This window comes from Corvus kubaryi, unplaced genomic scaffold (genome assembly GCF_017639235.1).
Source record: "Corvus kubaryi isolate FWS band 111438036 unplaced genomic scaffold, C.kubaryi_AGA036_p1.0 37397, whole genome shotgun sequence".
Classification (NCBI taxonomy): Eukaryota; Metazoa; Chordata; class Aves; order Passeriformes; family Corvidae; genus Corvus; species Corvus kubaryi.
Genome location: NW_024581136.1, coordinates 20,096,788 through 20,116,675, shown reverse-complemented (window position 1 = coordinate 20,116,675; position 19,888 = coordinate 20,096,788). Strand labels below are relative to the sequence as shown.

Sequence of the window (19,888 nt, the reverse complement as noted above, 5' to 3'; positions counted from 1 at the left end):
TTCAGCTGGTGGAGGTGATTATGTGGGGCTGCCACCAAAGAAACCCTAAAGCATCCTATTAGCGGGGCCTGAGCCTCGGAATAAAGGCCTCAATTACGGAGCACTCCCGAGCCCTGACGAGGCACTCCCGTGACATTAATGGTGTCTTTATAACCTTTTTAACTTCTGCTGGCTCTGACAGAGCACCACAATCACAGCCATGGCTTTGCCCTTGGCAAGCAAAACCTCATTTGGAGAGGATAATAAGTATTTACTATTTAGATGGCTGGCAATAAAATTTCTCTGAATGAGATTTTACTGAGAAAATGCAAACTGATTTGATTACTTCCTTTAATGGACTGTGGAGACCTGTAATAACAGTTTGTGGAAGCTGCAAGTCTAATGTTTAGCTTCCTTCTTTCTTTTTTTTCCCTGGTTGCTTTTTGGTGTGAAAATACAAACTGGTTCTTCTTCCAGAATTATGTAATGGGATTGTGTTGTGAATTTATGTCACGGAATTATTAAGCTTGAAAAAAATCCTCAAAAATCATCAAGCCCAACCCTTAAGCCAGCAGTGTCACCATTTTCACTGGAAAACTTAATCCAACTTTTCCCTGCACCTCCCATGATATTTTTCTCATCTTAAAAGTGGATAAAAACCTCAAATGTTGACAGTGTTATAGTGGCAAAGAGTGTTGGGAATCCCTAAATATTCTTGTGGGTAATTCCTATCATCTGGCCCTAGGATTATGTGCAGAAACATGTGGAATGGGGTGTCAGTTATGTCTTAAAAATAGATATTTCTTGGAAATCCATGGAGCATCCACTCTCTCTCAAAGCATTGTAGAACACAAGTGGTTTAATAACTGGGTGTGTGCCAGCAGAAGGGATTTCCCAGGTGATGTGGAATATTGATGGGATTTAGGAAAAAGTCCTTTTAAGGACATGTATGAGAAACAGTTACTGAAAGTATTTGGGTTTCTTGTATTTCTAAACAAATAAGCAGTTTGTGAAACTGATCTGCAAACATGTATTTATTCTCTGCTATATCCTAAACCCAGCTGTATATTAAATAAGTAAAATCATCCTGATGCATGTTTTAAAGAGTACTTCGTTCTTTGTCTGGATCTAGGATGGATCTACAGGAGAGCCAAGGACAAATTTTGGAAATCCCTAAATGTGTGTCTTTACCAGGCCACCAATTCTGTTATTTTCAGTCATTCAGAGAATTCCATGTTGTTGCAAGGATGGAATTTATTGAAATGGGATCCATATTGTTTTATGCTAAAATATATCTGCACATGCTTATGTCACAGTTTACCAATTCCACTGATTTACCCCTCTTGTTCCCTGGCATCAATGTGGGTTTTTGTCTTCTGGAGTTTTCAATAATTTCGGGAAATCTGTGTTTGTGGCATTAGGGAGTGCCAGGGACACCACCAGACTTCGTTAGTGCAGCTCTGGAAGGAGACACAGGATAATATTTCCTTCCCTTTTTAACCATCAGTCACTGTACGGAGCCGCTGTGCCGACAAATTCATAACCTCCTCTGTATTTGATTTTAAAAAAATAAACCCAACCAACTTTTGCTTTCCCCAGTTCAATAACTCCCTAGAAATGTGCTTTTATACAGTGTAGCTCATACAATCCTGCACGGGCTTATAAATTGAAATCCCACTTTTTTTGGACGTTCCAGCCTGGATGACTGATGGCTGCGTGTATTTGCCATAAAATTTTAATTATGACAGAGTTATGAATCACTGCTCTCGCTGGTTCAAGTGTTAAGAAATGATGGGTTTGTTGTTTATTAAACTTGGGAGGGTGGAGGAAGAAAATGGGAAAGGCTTTGAGTTGTGTGGGCTGGATCCTGAGCTCGGATGTTTGCTCAGGAGCAGCCCTGCAGCTGATTTTGGATGTGCCCTTCCCTCCCTGGGCACTGCTCCTGCCCAGGGTGACAAATACCATTAACTTTCTTGCTTTAACCATCCCTGGGTGTCCTGGGTCGGGGTTTTTAATCGTCTCATCCCTCGGGAGTGAGGCTTTGGCTGTCGCTGCAGGATTGGTGGAGCAGCCCTGCTCCTTCCCTTTGTGAGCACAGGACGTGGCAATAAAACCAGGGTGTTCTCAGAGAAACACCAAATATTCACAGAGTATTAAGGGCTATAACTAGAGTTGTGCAGAACTTTGAATGCAACGTGGTTTTTATTAAAAGTGTCAGATTTTTTGTTAACGAGATCAGTGTGTTCAAGCACAAATCCCCTTAGATCATCACAATGCTCGGTATTTCCCAGGTTTTTTCCCAAATTTTAGGCAGCAAACGTGTGCAGCAGCACCCGATGTATTTGGCACGTGAGGGATTGCTTTAAACGACCTCACTTTGAATTTTTCTGCCTTAAAATGAGCTTTATTTGGCTTCCCCTTTGGCCTGGCTGGCAGGGCAGGGCTTTTCCACAGACAGAAGAACAGCTTGGAGTGGTTGCAGGGCTTGAATCCCTGGGGGAATGATCCAGGCTCGGCTTTTCAGGGATGTGCTGCACAACAGGGTGATGCCATTTGGGCATTAGCAGGGAGAACACCTGAGGGAATTTGGGATGAATGAGGAGAGCTGGGGCACGGGGCAGCGGGGGCCTATTAGTGCTGCCCACTCCTGCCACAGACTGTGATAGGGCTAAATGAGTTTTAAAGGACTAAGTTGGGGGATTATAAAGTCCTTCATGGTTTGATACATGTGGAATTGGTCCTGGTAATAAGGAACATCCCCGTGGCACTGTAAACTGAGGGGAAAAAATTCCAAAATTTAAAATACTTGTCATTTATATTATAATTTCAGGAGTAGCATCTCATTTTTCTTTCTCATGGACATTAAATGTCATGTGACAGTATATTCTACATGCAATTATTCATATTTAAATGTTTCAGTCACCAGCCAATGGAAAGAAACTTTTTACTTTCCAGCAACATAGATAATTCTTGGAAGTTGGACTGGATGGCCTTGAAGGTCTTTTCCAACCATAAGGATTCTATTAGTTTATTTTTAGTAAATCAAGTTTAGAATCAAAACTCAGCTTCATTATTCATTTCAACTTATTTCATATTTTTTTTTAGTCTCAGTGAAAATAATGGATGTGTGTGTTCATGGTATTTTTTAAATTGATTCAGCTGGTAACAAAGTAGTGCCTGTTTCTGTAACAAAGGAAAATACCGAAATAAAAAATACTAAATATTAAATACTAAAAAAAAGTCAGTTTGCTGCTGTAAGGAGTCAGCAGTACTTTCAGGAAATCCAACATACCACTGGGGTAAGATTAGAACCATTAACCCCGCTCGCCTCGACTCCCGAGCTCCAAGCTCGGAATTTTCCATTAGAAAGGAGGGTTAGGGATCAATATGGAGATCTGTTGATAACGTTCTATTAATTGGAGTAATCAAACCCCTGCTTGCAGCATGACAGCTGCCAGGGAGGGGGAGCAGAGCAGAGTTCCCTGTGCTGTCCATGGGCACTGACGTGGGACAATTCCCAGCCGGAGCTGCTGCTCCGCCTTCCATCGACTTTGGTTCGGGGGGCAGCGAAGTCTCCCCAAAGCTGCTGGTCAATGATTCCCTCCCAGCAGTGATGTAATTAAAGCCTCAGCCGGTGTTTGTGGGGCTGCCTGGGCATTGATCATCCCGCAGATGTGAAGGGATCGATAGGGGGGATGCAGGAGAGGGCCCCCGAGAGTGGGAAGAGCGCTCTGAACGTGGCTCCAGGACACAGGCGGGATGTGGAGCTGGACCTGGAGCTGACCTGTGCCCAGCACAGCCCCTCAACCGGTGCTTTGTTACCTGTTCTTGCCATGTGGGCTCAAACCAGCCTGGCCTGGCTAGTATTGATCAGGGGCTTTTCAAAGGAGTGGAAATCCAGTGCTGGCAGAAGATAGGGATTAAAGCAGTTCAATGGATTTCTCGGAGGTAGTTATTACCCTGCTTGCAACGTTTGTACAGCTTTTTAAATTAATCTGTTAATATTATTTCAAAAAGTGTTATGATGAAAGTTATCTGAAGAAAGGGATATTTTTTTTAAAAAAAAGCATGTGTTACAGAATGGTTTGGGTTAGATGGGACCTTAGAGACCATCCAGTTCCACCCCTGCCACCTTCTGATGGATGCCTCATCCCTGGAAGTCCAAGGCCAGGCTCAACGGGGCTTGGAGCAGCCTGGGACAGTGGGAGGTGTCCCTGCCATGGCAGGGGTGGGGCTGGATGCGATTCAAGGTCCTTCCCAATGCAAACATTCCATGGTTCTGTGCTTGGGTGACTGAGCAGTGAAATTAAAAGTGTGATTAACGCTTCATTAAATAACACAACTTCCACGTAAAGGATACCCAGACATCCTGTGGGTGCACGTGCAAGTTCAGAACCAAGTTCTTTGTGATGGATGAAGGATGGTGGGCCTCAACTGGTGCTCTGCTGCCAGTTCCACGAGGTTTTGTGCATTCCCTCTCCTCCTGGTTAAAACCATTAAACACTTCAAGAGGTTTTAATATTTTGAATTATTTCTGTTTTCTAAGAATGAGGAAAAATGCCCTCTGAAGTACTTTGCAGAGCTCTCCCATCCAAAGTTAAAGCTGGCTGGGAATGAAACCTAATTGGAGAAAGTGTATGGAACTTGTGGTGTTGAATAAGGCTGCTTATTTATTAGTTTGCTACAGCTTTATACAAATATATAGATGCACATGTGTCTGAGGGGAAATTATGCTGTCCAGACTTATGAGAGCCAGTTGGAATCTCTCAAGGTTGCAGATGAGCAGTGGAAATGCATGTGTATATTATCAGCTCCGTGCCCTTGGCGGTGACTTCCTCACTGATGACAAATCTTTCTTCGCTCGTCTCCTGGAAATCAGTGCTTTGGTGGTTTTCCGTCTTGGATTTGTCTGTTTTCCCATTTGCTCTAATGGGCTCTACTTGAACTGTTAAAAACAAGCATTTATTTGAAATACATTAAGAAACACAGTACTTCAGAAAAATGTTTGATACCCCAAATTCCTTCCTGAATTATTTAAGCGCCGCTGCAGCAAACTGTTTACTCAGGGCTGTTCAGCCTGGTGTGTAGTAGGGGTGTAGTTTTCTTTTAATGCAGTTATTGAATTCCAACCCACAGAGCCTCTGGCGGGGTTCCAGGAGCGCTCTGCTGTGCCGAGTGAAGATAAATTGTTTGTTTTCAGCAGCATTTCTTCATCTTCATCACTTAATCTGCAGTGAAATTTTACAGCCAGCCACTGAATATTTAAGCAATATATTTACCTCTTTTATCCTGGGGGAGTATTTAATAATGCTGAGTACAGTAAAGGATTACAGGAGTTCAGGATACAGCCTGAGAACGTGGAGTTTCCCATCATTTTCTCGGCCGGGATGAGCTCCGCGCTCTCCGCGCCGTTCCCGGGCTGCCGGCCGCTCCCAAGGCTGCCGGGCTGTAATTGAGTGTGTGCTGGCATCGGCCCTAAGTCCTCCCCACAAATCTTTCCTGGACACACACTCCCCCTTTTGGTGCCAGATGTCAGGTTCTTTTGGCTGCCTGTCTTATGATTCCGCAGTTCCGGCACAGTAAATCCTGGGAGTTCGCCGCGCCTCGACCCCGAAGTTTTCCACCTCGTCCTTCCCTGATTTTGCAGTGCCCCGTTCAATTTCTTGTGAGGTCACACTCCGTGGTGCTAATACTCTTCTTCTTTAACCATGTCTTGGTGTTTATGATTTAGAGGCTTCAAAAAGATCACTTTTTAAAAGTTCCTTTTGGTCTTTTTCATTTTCCATTGCTTCACGAAGGCTTTTCATTAACACTGTGGTCAGAGTGGGAAATGATCATGAGTAGGGCAAACAAAGTTCCCTCTTTCTGCAAAAAATCCTCTGAAATGCTTCCTGATTCTTGCACCGTTATTTGAGTATTAATTATGCTCCATTCTTGATTAAGTATGCTCCAACAGAGCCCCTTACACAGCTTTATTCCTTATGTTTTCACTCCTGATGTTTTTATTCGATTGGAAAACAGGAGCTGAAAATCCCCGGAGCCCTCCCAAGGTGCTGGGGGCTGCTTTGGCTTCTCTGGGAGTTGTTCCCTGTAATCAGCTGTGCGTGCTCCATGCTTTATTGCTTCCTTTCCATAGCCACATGAGTTGTCATCTGCTTGATTTTCACTTAGCACGGTGATTCCTGACGCTGGGAAATTGGCAGATGAAAGAAGGGCTCGTTTGGAATCGAAGTTTTGGGAGTGAATTTTTCAAGTTTGCTGACAAGCTGTCAGGCTGAATTCTGCCCTTACCCCAGGAAGAAAAGCTGACTGTCATTCCCAATCTACAGCCTGCAATGACAATTGTATTTGAGGCACAGTGCCATGTTTTTCCCCAGAAATCATTTCAATAATTTTTCTTAGTGGTTATATTTTAAGCAAGTGAATGTTTTTTGAATTAAAATGATTGATTTGTGGAATTAAATGGAGGAGCTGTTCTGTTTTCGTGTGAAGGTACGTGGGTAGTACAACATCAAGGCGATTCCTCATGCAGGTGCAGTGGGTGATGGAGCCGAGTGGCTGGCAGATTCCATGAGGAGTGAGTGTTTCCTGGGAGCTGGGATGTGGGACAGGACAGTCTGTGGAGCTGGAGGGCTTGGTGGAGCTCTGCTTACAGCAGGATGCAGAACCAAGGTCATGCTTTGGTCTGAGGTCCTCACAGGAAAGGGAGCACCGAAGTCACTGAGGAGGAAAGAAGCGACCTAAATTTACCCTGCAGAATGCGTGGGATGGTTTGAAAGCATTTGTTCCATCACGACTGCAGGCCCTGGGCAGGGACACGTCCCATTATCCCAGTTTGCTCCCTCCCAGCCTCCCTCCTTTCACCTGCTCACCAGATCCGTGACAGCCGTGTCCATTGTCCTCTCCTTTCTCCATCCATGGTGTGCCAGGGGGAAAGAAACAACTCTGGAACAAATAGTGGCTTAAGAACAATTTAAATAAATTGAATCAGATTGGAGTTTTTCATAGGGATCACTTCTTGGTTTTCCAATTGATGTGGAAATTACTCCTGAAGGATACAGCAGTAAGAGCATTCTTTACTCCCATCAGTTTTTATATATGGAATTTATTTCTTTGCTCCTAAATGCTGGTGCCTCTTTTGGCTCAGTAGTTTAGGGGAAGGTTTAACTCCAGGCTGTCCTTTTCCTTTCCCCAGCTTTTCATTCCTGAAGGAAGAGGAAGCTCTTCCTTTGTCATCAGCTGGAGGAAATGGCCTCAAGTTACACTGGGGGAAGTTTAGATTAGATTTGAGGAAAAATTTCTTCATGGAAAAGGTGGAATGAGCTGCCCAGGGAAGTGGTGGAGTCTTCATCCCTGGATGTGTTCAGAAAATGCATGGATGTGGCACTTGGGGACAGGGTTAGTGCTGGATTAGCAGTTGGACTTGATGGTCTCAGAGGGCTTTTCCAACCTTAGTGATTCCTAATTCCATGATTCCCACCCCTGTCTCCCTAAAGAAACTCACCTAGAAGGTGCCATTTAAACACTTCCATTGGAATCACTGAATTTTACTCTGAGAACTGATTTCCTCCCCAAGGCTAAATATTGCAGGAGACAAGAATCACATCCAATTCTGCTGTTTTCCCGAGCTGGGCTGCAGGCTGGGGGAGCAGATCTGAGGTGAAACATCACTTGATTAGGAGATGTCGAGGTGGATAATGCACAGCCTTTTCTGGGATGGAAACAAATCCTTGGAATATTTAACAGCAGTCCCTGCAATGAGTCAGGAGCCACAGAAGCAACTGCAGCCAATTAATCCTTAGTGTTAAACCCTATTTAGGCTGGATTTTTCCTCCAGTGTGTGGGTGGGGGGGGGTGAAACTGTGGGAGACAGAAAGAAATTAGGGATGCAGTAAATAATGGATGAATGCACCTAGCCAAGATCTGCTGATTAAGTCTTCTTTAGGATTATTATTATAAATAGGGAGTGCCAGATCCTCAGCTGGAGTAAATGGGCTTGGCTTGCTTCAAGTAGTGGAATTGTGCCAGCTTGAATTCACTGAGGATCTGGCCCTTAATTCTGGAAAAGGAGGATATTTGGGGAGGAGAATGCTGGGGGCTGTGAGAAGTTTGGTGATGATAACACTGTTTTCCTGCTAATATCAGGGAAAAAATGTAGATGACTATTCTTTTGAATTTTGTAATGAGATTCAAATAACTACTTGATGTGATTTCATTAGATGGAAATGACTTTTCCTCCAAGTAGCTACATCTTAACCCCCTGCATGTAGGAAGGGAATATGCATGGAAAAGGTGGTGGTTTATTTAATTTTGTGGGTGGCTGTCTCTTGCACCAGCATTTCTGCCCTTCTTACCCAAAAAATGCCTCGATGACCATCGGATGTTCAATGGAAGGAAACAGCAATAAATAGATTTGATTTTGGAAATCTGTTTCCCACTCTTCTTTTCCACCAGGAGTGAAGTGGGCTGTAATTTCAGATGGTAGCAATTTCAAATCCAGTGTGGGGTCTCATTTGGCTGCATTTTAGAAATGGATCAACAAATCAGATTGCAAAGCTGCTAATTTGGTAATTGCTTATAAAAACCCAACCAACAATTTATTTCCATAGCAAAGGAAATACACATTGTTCTTCAATACCTTAAAATACAGTGTTTGACCATCTAGGGTGGACTCAAAAAAAATCCAGTTCTGAAATAACACCTTTTTACACAGGATATCTTGGAAGGACTAAAAATAACATTACAAAACAAGTTTGTTATATTCCTAATTGTTTTGACCATAGAATTAATTTCCCAGTCAGAGGGGGGCACAGCTTTTTCATCATTCTCCAGTGTCTGACCATTTGGAGCGGTCACATTTACACTTTAAAAAAAAACAGTTCTGAAAAAATACCTCTTTAAGGGGGATATCTTGGAAGGACTAAAAATAACATCACGGAACAAGTTTGTTATATTCCTAATTGTTCTGACCATAGAATTAATTTCCCAGTCCAAGGGGGGGCACGGCTTTTTCATCACTCCCAGCCTCGGAATATTCAGCGTGTCACAGATGTTCATGAATAATGTCCATTTAGAAGCGTTGGCAGCGAGCTGGCGAGATGAATGAAATGTTGGGGGGATCTGACAGGCAGCACGCTGCTTTGTGATCATTCCAAAGTTCTAATAATCTCCCTCACCTTCCCTGCCTGCCTCTAATGAAAGAGAATAGGTGATTGCACCTCGGGCTATGTTCTGCGCCTAATGACTCCTCCAAAGGCGGATTTATGGAGAAAAAATTAACTTTGAATGAGGATTGAATTGGCCCTGACAGGCTGATAGACTGTGACACAGATTCTGTGGCAAAACAGACGTAGCCCTAATTGATTATCAATATTTTAAGCAAAGTGATGAAAATAAGCATTAAGTGATGAGAAAGGCAGTCTTAATACAGGAGGCAGTCACCGGCATCCAGGAAGTCTTTGGGGAGGTCGGCCCCGCTCGCCGGAGCGGGATTTTAGCTGTCAGCTCTTACCTTTCCCTGCCCAGCACCCCGTGTCCCTTTCCAGCCTCTCTTCCCCTCCCGGATTTCTGCCCAGCATGTTGATTTTCTGGCCAGGGATGAACGTGCTTCCCCCTCTCCAGAGAAGTTGGTTTAATATTTAACCCGTTTGGGCTCAAGAGTCACTTGTTTAGCGGGATTTCGGATATTCTCTCTTTCCTGCAGGGCTTTCTCCCAGCCCTGTGCTGTTTCTAGCCAGCAGGTGATCCACAAACTGCTTCCTGCAAATGGTAACAGTGAAAGAAACTGGGGGAAAATTGCCTGGTTGGCAGGAAAGGATTTATCTTCACGATTATCTTGGTTGTACCCAACATAAACAAATACCTTGGTTCTACCAAATAATTACAATTATCTCGGTTGTGCTTTAGGACAAGAACAAGACAACATTTGGGTTTTGCCTGTGTTTTTTCAGTTGGGTTGCATGTGACCGGATGTATCTTCTACCAAAACCACATTTAATATTTGGGAAAACCCTCGTGGCTGTAAGCCAGGTGCTCATTAGCTGTGCTATAACGGGATGTTTATCCCAAAGTAAGGAGTACTTCCCAAAACGACTGAGGGAAGGGAACTGAGCAGGAATGCTGCTAAAGAGGTGAGAAATAGCATTCCTATGTCAGGAGGAATCAGTGGGGTAACATCCCCCTTCCAAATGCTGGGCATGCTCCTCCCAGAATGTGGAGAAGCTTAAAATAGACAGATTTGGGCACCTGGGGAATTTCTAAGTGTGACTGGCAGAGCTGGGGAGGGGGCAGTGAGCTCCTCCCTCACCCTTGTGCTCAGGCCTCTCCAGTATCCATAATTAGAGCCTGGTGTAATTAAATTGCAGGACAGCAACGGCTGGAACTTCCCATGTTTGGGAATTGTGGTGTTTACATGTAATTAGGGAGGACAGCGCTGATGGGAGCTCTCATGGCACTGAGAGGTGCATGGTCGTGGACATGATGGGGTGGGCAAGTGGCCACCTGGCTTCCATGGATTTATGGAATCACACAATTCCATGGACTTCCAGAATCATGGATTAATAGAATCACACACTCGTTTAGGTTGGAAAAGGCCTCTAAGATGGGAAGACCTCCAAGAACGTTTGTGGTGTTTAAATTTTGGGGGAGATGTTACTGAAGGCAAAAGTACAGAAAACCAGCTTAAATCTGGGGTGATAAAAATGTGTGTGGTGGTGTCACTTTTCCTCTGGAACTGGGAATTCCTGGGCTCTGCTCCTTGTGTTCCTGTCAAAGGAATTCTCTGAGCAAGTGGTTGGTTGGAGTTTGTGCTGGAATTTGTCGGATGGATAACAGATAATTTTACACGTCAGCCTATGAATATTCAGCAGAGAGGATTTCCACAAGCCTTGATAAATTTAATATACCAGAGAAAAATAGCATGTAAATTAAACAGGGCCTTGTAAATTAATAATGGATTCCACTTGTATTCTTATATGTGAGCTGACTGAATATTTTATAAGTGCAAAAATGTTTGTGTTTAAAAAAACCAGTGGAGTCTTTCTGATGAGGATCGTGGATGGTTTGCTGCATTTTAAATGGGATGTCCATGTGGGTTTTTTCAGTTTCTGGGCTTTCTTTTCCTCAAACACATCTTGTATTTTCAACTTTGAGCAGTTGGAAAGTCTACAGTTATGTTGAATTCATTTATTTTTCCAGACCTCTTGTGGTTTGCAGTTGTGGGTGTTCTGACACTCCTCTCCTTTTAATTTCGACAGGAAAATGAAATCTTCTTAGTGAAGGGCTGAGCCTTCTCCTTGCACCCTCCCTGCTTCTCCCATGCACTGGGAGAGGGCTCTGCTGCAGGGGCTCTTCCATGAGCCCAGGCCACGCTTTCCAAAATGCCCTTTCTATCCCCAAAACAGCCCCTGCCCTGTTTCCACCTTGGAATAATTCATTGTTTTCCTGGCTTCTCTTAATTAGCAGCTTTGCTTGGAATAATTTCACCTTAGCACAGTGTGAGGCTGGTCAGGATTAAAGCATCACCCATCCATCAGGGAGTGACTCTGCTTCCCAAACCTCGAGCTCTTCCACCACTGCAGGGGTTCCATGGAATCTTGGAATTGTCTAGGTTGGAAAAGCCCTCTCGGAGTCCAACCTTCAAGTTGTAAAGATCTTTTAATGTTTAACTGCAGCTTGATTTGAGAAAAGTGAATCTCTTTTAGTGCTTTTAATGGCACTTGGGCTGTGAACAAGAATGTATTCACTGGCATCATCATCATGACAGCATCAAGGAGAAGAAGGAGAAGGAGGTGGAGAAGAAAAAAAGAAGAAGAGAAGAAGAAAAGGAGAAGGAGGAGGAGAAGAAGAAAAGAGGAGGGGAAGGAGGGGAAGAAGAATGGACCCAATCCTGTGCCATGTGCTCCAGGATGAGCAGGGAGGTTGGACACTTGACCCACTGTGGTTCCTCCCAGCCTGGCCCATTCTGGGATTCTGTGCAAAAACGACAGAAAATGTAAAATATTTGAAGAGAATCCCTGGTTTGAAATCCTGAATGCATCTCATGGGTTCAGTGCCTGTGTTGGTCGTGGTGGGCAGTGCCCTGTGAGCTCAGGGACTGACTGCTCTGTAGCTTTATGGGCTAAGTTAAATTGTTGTTGATGAGCAGTTTTGTGTGGAGAACTGTCCTCATGGTACTTCTTAAATTGCTCCATTGTCCCTCTAATTAACCAGGACTTGAAAGGCCAAGCTCTGCCTCGGCAGCAATTCTAACTTGAGTTACAAGGGTTGGAAATCAGCGATTTAAAGTTAACAAAGACAAGCTAAAAATTTATTCATTGACCAGCACCATCTTTGCTGTGTGTTTTAATATCTTTTTGCCACTGAGATACCCAATGAATTGTTCCTGTGCAGCAACAAATCGGGGAGGAAGAACAAAGTAGCTCAGTGGAATAGATAAATCAAATTTAGGCCTGGTAGTTTATTGAATCTAAATTGTGCCCAGTTGGCCCACGAGCTATATGAGCAATCCATCTTGTGCTGATAATGGAGGGTCTTGAAATCCACCTGATGTTTGCATTATTAAATTCCAGCCTAATGAGCTCTGCTAATACATATTGAAGACAGTTGTAAGGAGCAGAATGGGAATCGGAGCGGGATAATTTGAAAGAAACATAAGCTGAGCATTTTACATGACTCAAGGGGTATATCTACAATTACACATATAACCAAAATTGAATTTAAATGGAATTTCTATTATCCCTGTCCTTTTACCAAGGAGAATAAAGTGTAAATGAAGTAAAAGTCTTTAGAGTTACTCGTGGTTTGGTTTTATTATGGGATTTAATAGATTCTTGTAATGATCTTCAGTGGCAGAAAAGTTTTAATATTTCATGACTTTAGATGTTGTCTAAATATGGATAAAAGTGTGGAAATGGAAGCAGCTGTCTGTGCAGTGATTGTATCACTTTGTAACACCCTGTTCAGGTTGTGCATTTTAAGGTGGAGCTGCTGGCTCCAAAAAGGAACGACCCCTTCACCCCCTGTGAGCTGAATTTGGTTTTCATAAATTATTGCCTAATTTTAGTAGGTGCTGGGATTAAATATTTGCAAATCTGACTGAGTTCTTGCCATTTAGACCACAGTTTATAGTGATTTTCCTTCCTGAGAAGGCCTGGTTTAAGTGCTGGATTCCTGTTCCTTGTTGGTTCTTTTCTTTTTGGCCTGGTGATACTTTTGAAAACTTAATATTTCATCAAGTATAATGTTATTAGAGACTTATTCTCACTTAGTTCACTCATCAGGCAGTGAGATGGCAATAAAAGAGAATGGCTCCTTTGAGACATTAATGCTTTGGAATAAATGATGTGCTAGAACAGAAATTTAATTAATTTACAGAGTATATTGATAGTCCCTTGTTACTGTGCTGTATATTTTTAATCTTCTTTAACATCTGTAGGAAAGTGTTTGAAAACCCCTGCAGTTGAGCAACTGGTAGATAATTAAGTAATAAGGGAAGAGGTTTCTAGAGGGAAAAAGATTCTTTTTAAAGAATATTGTTGTAACATGGATTAAGTGCTGCTGCTGTGATTTGGAGTGAAGAGAAAATTGTGTACTACCTAATAAAGTGCTGAGGAAGAGCTGTGTGACTCCCACTCTGAGCAGAGTCTGCAGCCCTGGAAATACTGTTTTGTTTCTGTTTTATCCTCAAAATAGGTCTGATGGATTACTCACTATGGCAGCAAATCTGCCACTTTATGAGTGCACCACGTTTGGGTCGTTGCAGTTCAGTCTGGGGCAACTGGGGTGGGGAGATTGGGGTTTAAAGAAAGAAAACCCCTTAAAAGTCTCTTAAAGGCTTTGCTTGACACAAAATGGATGCAGGAATTTGTATTGCATTAATATTGCCACTAATATTGACCTGATATTACCCTCCATAATCCCATTTATGTCCTTTAACTGTGGGGAATGACTTCAAATAAAATAAGTGAAGAACCAAGTTCTGGTCTTTCATGCACGTGGATTTCATTGTGGGACCTGCAGAAAGGAACAGGAAATTGGGTTTAAAGCTCAGGAAATGTTGTTTGGCAAGAGGTTGTTGACAACCCATCCCTGGCAGTGTCCCAGGCCAGGCTGGATTTTGGGGCTTGGAGCAGCCTGGGACAGTGGGAGGTGTCCCTGCCATGGCAGGGGTGGCACTGGGTGGGCTTTGAGGTCCTTTCCAAACCAAACCATTCCATGATTTGATAGGATAAATTAACTAATTCTAACTCTTCTTTTCTTCTTCCTTTTAGCTAAAGCAGATGAAGCATTGAAGGCCAAGGAGAGAAGTGAAGAAGAAGCCAAGAGAAGAAAGGAAGAAGGTGAGGCATTTTCTTTTATTTCATGACAAGCTAAGGCTCAGGAAGTCAGAAATGATTGTTTTGAAGGTCCAGTGGGGCTGTGGGATTTTCCTCCCCAAGCTGATGATGGAATTTGGTGCCCTGAATCCTGGTGGGATCAGAGCTGCTGCCTCTGCAGTCCAGCAGCTGGAAAAATTAAAGTGAATGGATTGAAATGTCAGGGAGTGATGGGAAGAGACATTTCCACCCCTCTGAGGGAGCCAATCCAGACAATCCCAGGAGCCTCAAATCCTCCCTGGAGCTGTGTGGAACTGGATGGCCTTTAAGGTCCCTTCCAACCCAAACCATTCTGGGATTCCATGATTTACTTACAAGAGGTGACTCAGGAAAATTCCCCAGTTTTGAAACCACGGCTGCTGTGAATTTCATTCAAAATCAGAATGTTCTGATCTTTAGTTTGTTTTACTTGGGGACTGCGGGATGCTGAAAGGAATTAGTTGGTGCTCCCAGTTAACCCTGCTTGGAGAAGGTTCTTGTGATACCAAAGAAGGAAATTCAAGTGGAAAAGTGGGATAGCACAGACATGGAAGGTGGTGGAAGGGGCGCTTGGAATTCTGGCTGGAAAAGGCACCAAACCAGCCAGCTGTGCCCCCTCCCCGCTGTGATTCCTGGATTTTGGAGCCACTGGGCCCAGGGGGAACCTTTCCACCTGGAGGAATCACCCAGGCAGGCTCCCACGTGGCCCAGGGATATTGGGATGAGGTGGTAGGGTCCCACCAGCACCAATTTGCAGGGAATGTTTGGAAAAAAGCGTGGGTTTTTGTGCTCACACCCCATTGTGAGTGGCACATGTGCTTGCAATTGCTGTGCCAGCAGGGACTGGGAGGGCGAGTGTGGAAAGGCAGAGGGAAGAAAAAAGGGGTGGTTCAGGACTTGGGAACAATGGTCATTTGCAGGGAAATGGGGAGGAAAACTTCTTTACAATTTATTAATGAGCCATGAAAACTGTCCTGGGGTGGCTTTGAAGAGCTGTGAGGATGTTCAAAAATGAAGAGAAGATTTTTCCTGAATAACTCAAATTCATCCATTTGCTGAGGAGTTGGCTCCCAGTTAGGAGTAAAAGAGTCCATTCTCACTGGAAAATACCAAGTCTTATTAAATTGTGCACGAAGCATTTAAACATTCCAAGACATCCAGGGGAGTTGCACACTGGGAAACTCCAGTTTTTATGTCCCACATGGATTTAAAATTCCAGGTTTAGGTAGGGTTATGTCCCATGTGGATTTGCAAACAGGGTATTTACCAGTGCTCAGTGTGTTCCCTTCCCTGTCCCAGCCATGCTGGGCTCCAGTGGCATCTTTTGCTTGGAAAAAGAGCTTTTTTGCATTTTTTCCTAGTACTTCTTTCCTCACACATCATCTCTGGGATCTCTGGGTGGTTTTTAACCCTCTTTGAATCATGGGATCACTGAAGTTGGAAAAAACCTCCCAGACCATCGATTCCAACCTGGGACTGATCCCCACCAGAGCACTGAGTGCTACGTCCAGTCACTGAAATAAAGTGAAATTAAATTAAATCTTTAAAAATAATTTCTAAATTATGAGTTTTAAAAACATTTGATTTCTCTAATCTTCCTCATTTTATTTCCTTAACTAGAACTCTCCAAAAGGAAGTTCCAGCCTGTGTGGGCATCCTGTGACTCCTTTACCCAGGAGCTGCAATAAAAATAATTCTACAAATAAAACAATCCTTCCCCAGCCCACAAAAACTGGTTATTGCCCACCCCATGGCGAGGGTGTCTTAACATTCCTTTTATTGTCATTTTATTGCCAAATCAGGTGTGAGATTAGACGTTGGATGTTCCATGTAATCTGCTCGGAAATCAAATTATTTGACCTCCAAGCCCAGCGCTGCCCCTTCCCGCTGGTTTCCTGTTAAATATGCAGCATTTCCCCAGCATGAATAAAAAATTGAGGACAAATTAGAATCTACAGACAGCTGACCCCAGCTCCAGATTAGAGACTGGGAGACTGGGGGCTTGTGCTGGTTTAAATGTTTTAATTACCACAGTCCCTCCAGCCCCATGAAGGACACACAGCAAAATGCTGATTTTTTTTTTTTTTTAAGTGACTAAAAAGCAAAGAAAGAAAGAAAAAGGCTCTCCCCGCCTCATTTGAATTTTTCAGTTTGATTACATTTGCACTTCCATTGGAGCTATGCTAATTTGCTGCATGAAATTAGGTCTATTAGCAAAAAATGCTACTTTTCCAGGAGTATTTTCCATGGTTGGATTTCCATACTTTGGTGTTTGTTTACTTGCTTTGGCACTGCCTGAAAAGTGATAAAATCTAAAGGGCGTTTGGCCACCAAACTTGGGTTTCACTCCAGACAAATCCCAAGTAGGTGGAGTGGGAAAGAGAAAAATTGAAAAAAACCCATGGAGGGAAAACTGGAACACGCTGGGTGATGTTAGGGAGAGATTTGGGGCTCATTTCTCTTAGTCTACCATGAATAAGAATATTTTTAAATGTTGAGTTTAAAATACATCATGTCAGGGCCCGTGTGGGGAGGAGGAGCTGGGGGTGCCTCAGAAAACCAGGAAAAGAGGTTGTTCCAGAACACAGCAGAACAGAAAATGGGAATTTTTTGGTCATCAGTCCATAGGTGGGTCGGTGGGAGGGTGGTGCTGGATGGGCAGGGCGTTCTCCCAGTGCCTTTATCCCGGAATTTGCATTTCCCGTGCCCGGCGCGTGCTGGCCCGGCGCTGAACTGATTAGTTCTGCCTCCCCAGTAAGCGCTGCACCGTTTTGATAGACTCTGGGGAAATAAATTTGGCAGAAAATCAGCATGAGTAGATTTAATTATCACTGCGAGACCTTTCCCTTTTCTGGCTTAGTGATCCCGAAACTCCGCGCCTTTCCCTGGAATCTGCGCCGACGCCGAGCTCCGCTTCCCAATTTGTTCCTCCACGCCGTGATAAGCCAAGCAATTACTGGTTTATTGATTTTTCATCAGGGCAAATTTAAAGTTGATTTTTTTCCTGCAAAGGCGGGGGTGATTAAGTGTTTCCCGTCGGTTTAGTCCCGGAGAGCTCCGTGGCAGAATCCAATATCCTGAGGTCAACCTCTGCAGGGAGATAATACGGTGTCTTGGCCACGTGTGAGGGAGAGGAATCAGGGCTACAAATGTGAGGGGATATCTGTGGAGACAGTTTAATTTGTTCCATTTATATGAACAAGTCGTGTGGCACATGCTTGGAAAATATCATTTTGAATAGGCCTGGAAATGAGGCCCACGTGGGCAGGGGGAGGGAGGGATGCAAACGAGAGTGGGAACGTAGGGCTGGGAGACAGCTGGCCTTAAACAGGGAATCACCCCCATCCCTGAGGGGTCATTCCAGGCTCTTGCTGATCCCTCCGTGCTGCTGGGGTGGCTTTCCCTTAGCAAAGCGAAATTTTTCAAGTCTTCAGGTGCCTCCAACCCAAACCGTTCTGTGGTTCTGTGATTCCGTGATTTTGAGTGCTGGAGGGGTCACGGAAGCAAAGTTAGAATGTACCAAAAAAAACCCTGGAAGACTCAACTTCTAGAAGATCCCTTAATTATAAACTCTATAAACCCAAATTAAAAGTTTTATCTTTTTGCATTCATCTTTAACCTGAGGGCCAGGAGTTCTCACGTGAAGAATCTTGTCCATGGCCACCACAGAACATCCTGAGCAGGACAGGACCCACAGGGTTCACGAGTCCAACCCCTGGCCCTGCCCAGGCCACCCCAACCCACTGATTTCCCTTCCCACTTCCTTTAGAGAGAGTTAAAAGACTTTCCCTGGGTGTAATGGATATTAAACCACAGGTTGGATGTGCCAGGAGAAGATTTGCTGGGGTGAGGTCAGGCTGGGAGCTGTAATAAGTTAAAGTGCTTTACTCAGCCCTATATTGGGATGCCCTTAAGTTCAGCAGTTACTGCCTGAGGTCATCATTTATCTTCAGTAAATTTTCCCGAAGTTCATTGTGGTGGCAAAGACCAAACTCAATTTGTTTAACCCCCAAATTATTTAATACAGACAATACATTTATAGAAACACATGGATTGCTTTTTCCTGCCTTCTCAAAGCTGGAATTTCCAATATTCCCTGGTTTTGCCTGGATAATGGCAGGTTTGGAGCCCCGCCCTGGGTGTCCCTGGTGTGCCAGTGTCACTTCATTAGGCTGACACCAACACCTGGTGTTGTGCTGCTGGTCCCAGGAGGCTGTTCCAGCATCTGGCACACACTGTGATCTTCTTTTATCTCTGTTTAATCTTTATATTGCTGGTTTGGAATTAAAAGGGGGCAGGAGCAAATCAAGGAGAAAATAAAAAATGCTGAGTTTTGGTGCAGTGGCAGAGTGTGGCTTGTTAGGAAGAGCAGCCACACGGTGATAATGAGAGCTGGGAAGAGGGACGGGCATTTGGGGTTTGGCCACTCTCTGTGTTCCCCCTCGGCAGAGCTGAGGGAAAGGGAATTGGAGAGGGGATCGATGGCCCCCCATGGATGATGGCTGCTGGAGGAATCAATTCCGGGCTTTTTATTAAAGCTGCTGTAATTAATAGTCACTTTGAAATGTGTTCCTTAAATTGTACCCTGCTTTGTGCCTGCCCATCCTCTCCTGTCCTTCGTATTCCAGACTTCCCTCTTCTGCTTCCCTGCTCTCCCTGAAGAGCCCCCAGTCCCAGTGTCCTGGAGCTGCTCCGGGGCTGGAGCACCTCTGGAGCCAGGCTGGGAGAGCTGGGGGTGCTCACCTGGAGAGGAGAAGGCTCCAGGGAGAGCTCAGAGCCCCTTGCAGGGCCTAAAGGGGCTCCAGGAGAGCTGCAGAGGGACTGGGGACAAGGCATGGAGGGACAGGACCCAGGGAATGGCTTCCCAGTGCCAGAGGGCAGGGCTGGATGGGAGATTGGGCAGGAATTGTTCCCTGGGAGGGTGGGCAGGCCCTGGCACAGGGTGCCCAGAGCAGCTGGGGCTGCCCCTGGATCCCTGGCAGTGCCCAAGGCCAGGCTGGACATTGGGGCTTGGAGCAGCCTGGGACAGTGGGAGGTGCCCCTGCCCATGGCAGGGGTGGCACTGGGTGGGCTTCGAGGTTCCTTCCAACCCAAACCATTCCATAAATATTTGATAAATATCAAAGAATATTTGCAGCTGATATTTGAGTGATTTTATTTTAGCAATCACAGCTGGTGTCATTAAATTTTTACTCTTCCACAAGTGAAACAGAGAAATTTATGATCTCCCTAACAGGGAAATTTAGGATTTATTTTTACAAATGAAAAGTCTTGAAATCGTCTTCAGATTTCAGGATGAGAAACAAATCTGGTTTCTGTATTTCATTAATGTGGTGTGTTCTCCTGTCATCTCCCTGGCGTTTATTTGTGCTAAAGGAGAAGTCACTTAAGGGAATGGGGTTGTAAAAACCATCATGGAATTGGTTATTGGACTTCAGTCAGTTGAAACACAAATTTATAGCTACGTATTGAAAAGCTGTTTCTAAAGGGAAAATAAACAGGGATGTGTGGGAAATAAACAGGGGTTATGGGGAAAATAAATAGGGATGTATGGG

General features: G+C 44.2%; 1 protein-coding gene across 1 annotated transcript in view; it reads left to right on the top strand.

Annotated features, from left to right (window-relative positions):
- Positions 1-19,888, top strand: part of RSRC1 (arginine and serine rich coiled-coil 1) — a 99,774-nt gene that overhangs the window by 70,505 nt on the left and 9,381 nt on the right. The window contains exon 8 of the mRNA XM_042042167.1: positions 14,250-14,318. Coding sequence (XP_041898101.1) covers positions 14,250-14,318 — 69 coding nt within the window. The remainder of the gene's footprint in view (positions 1-14,249; positions 14,319-19,888) is intronic.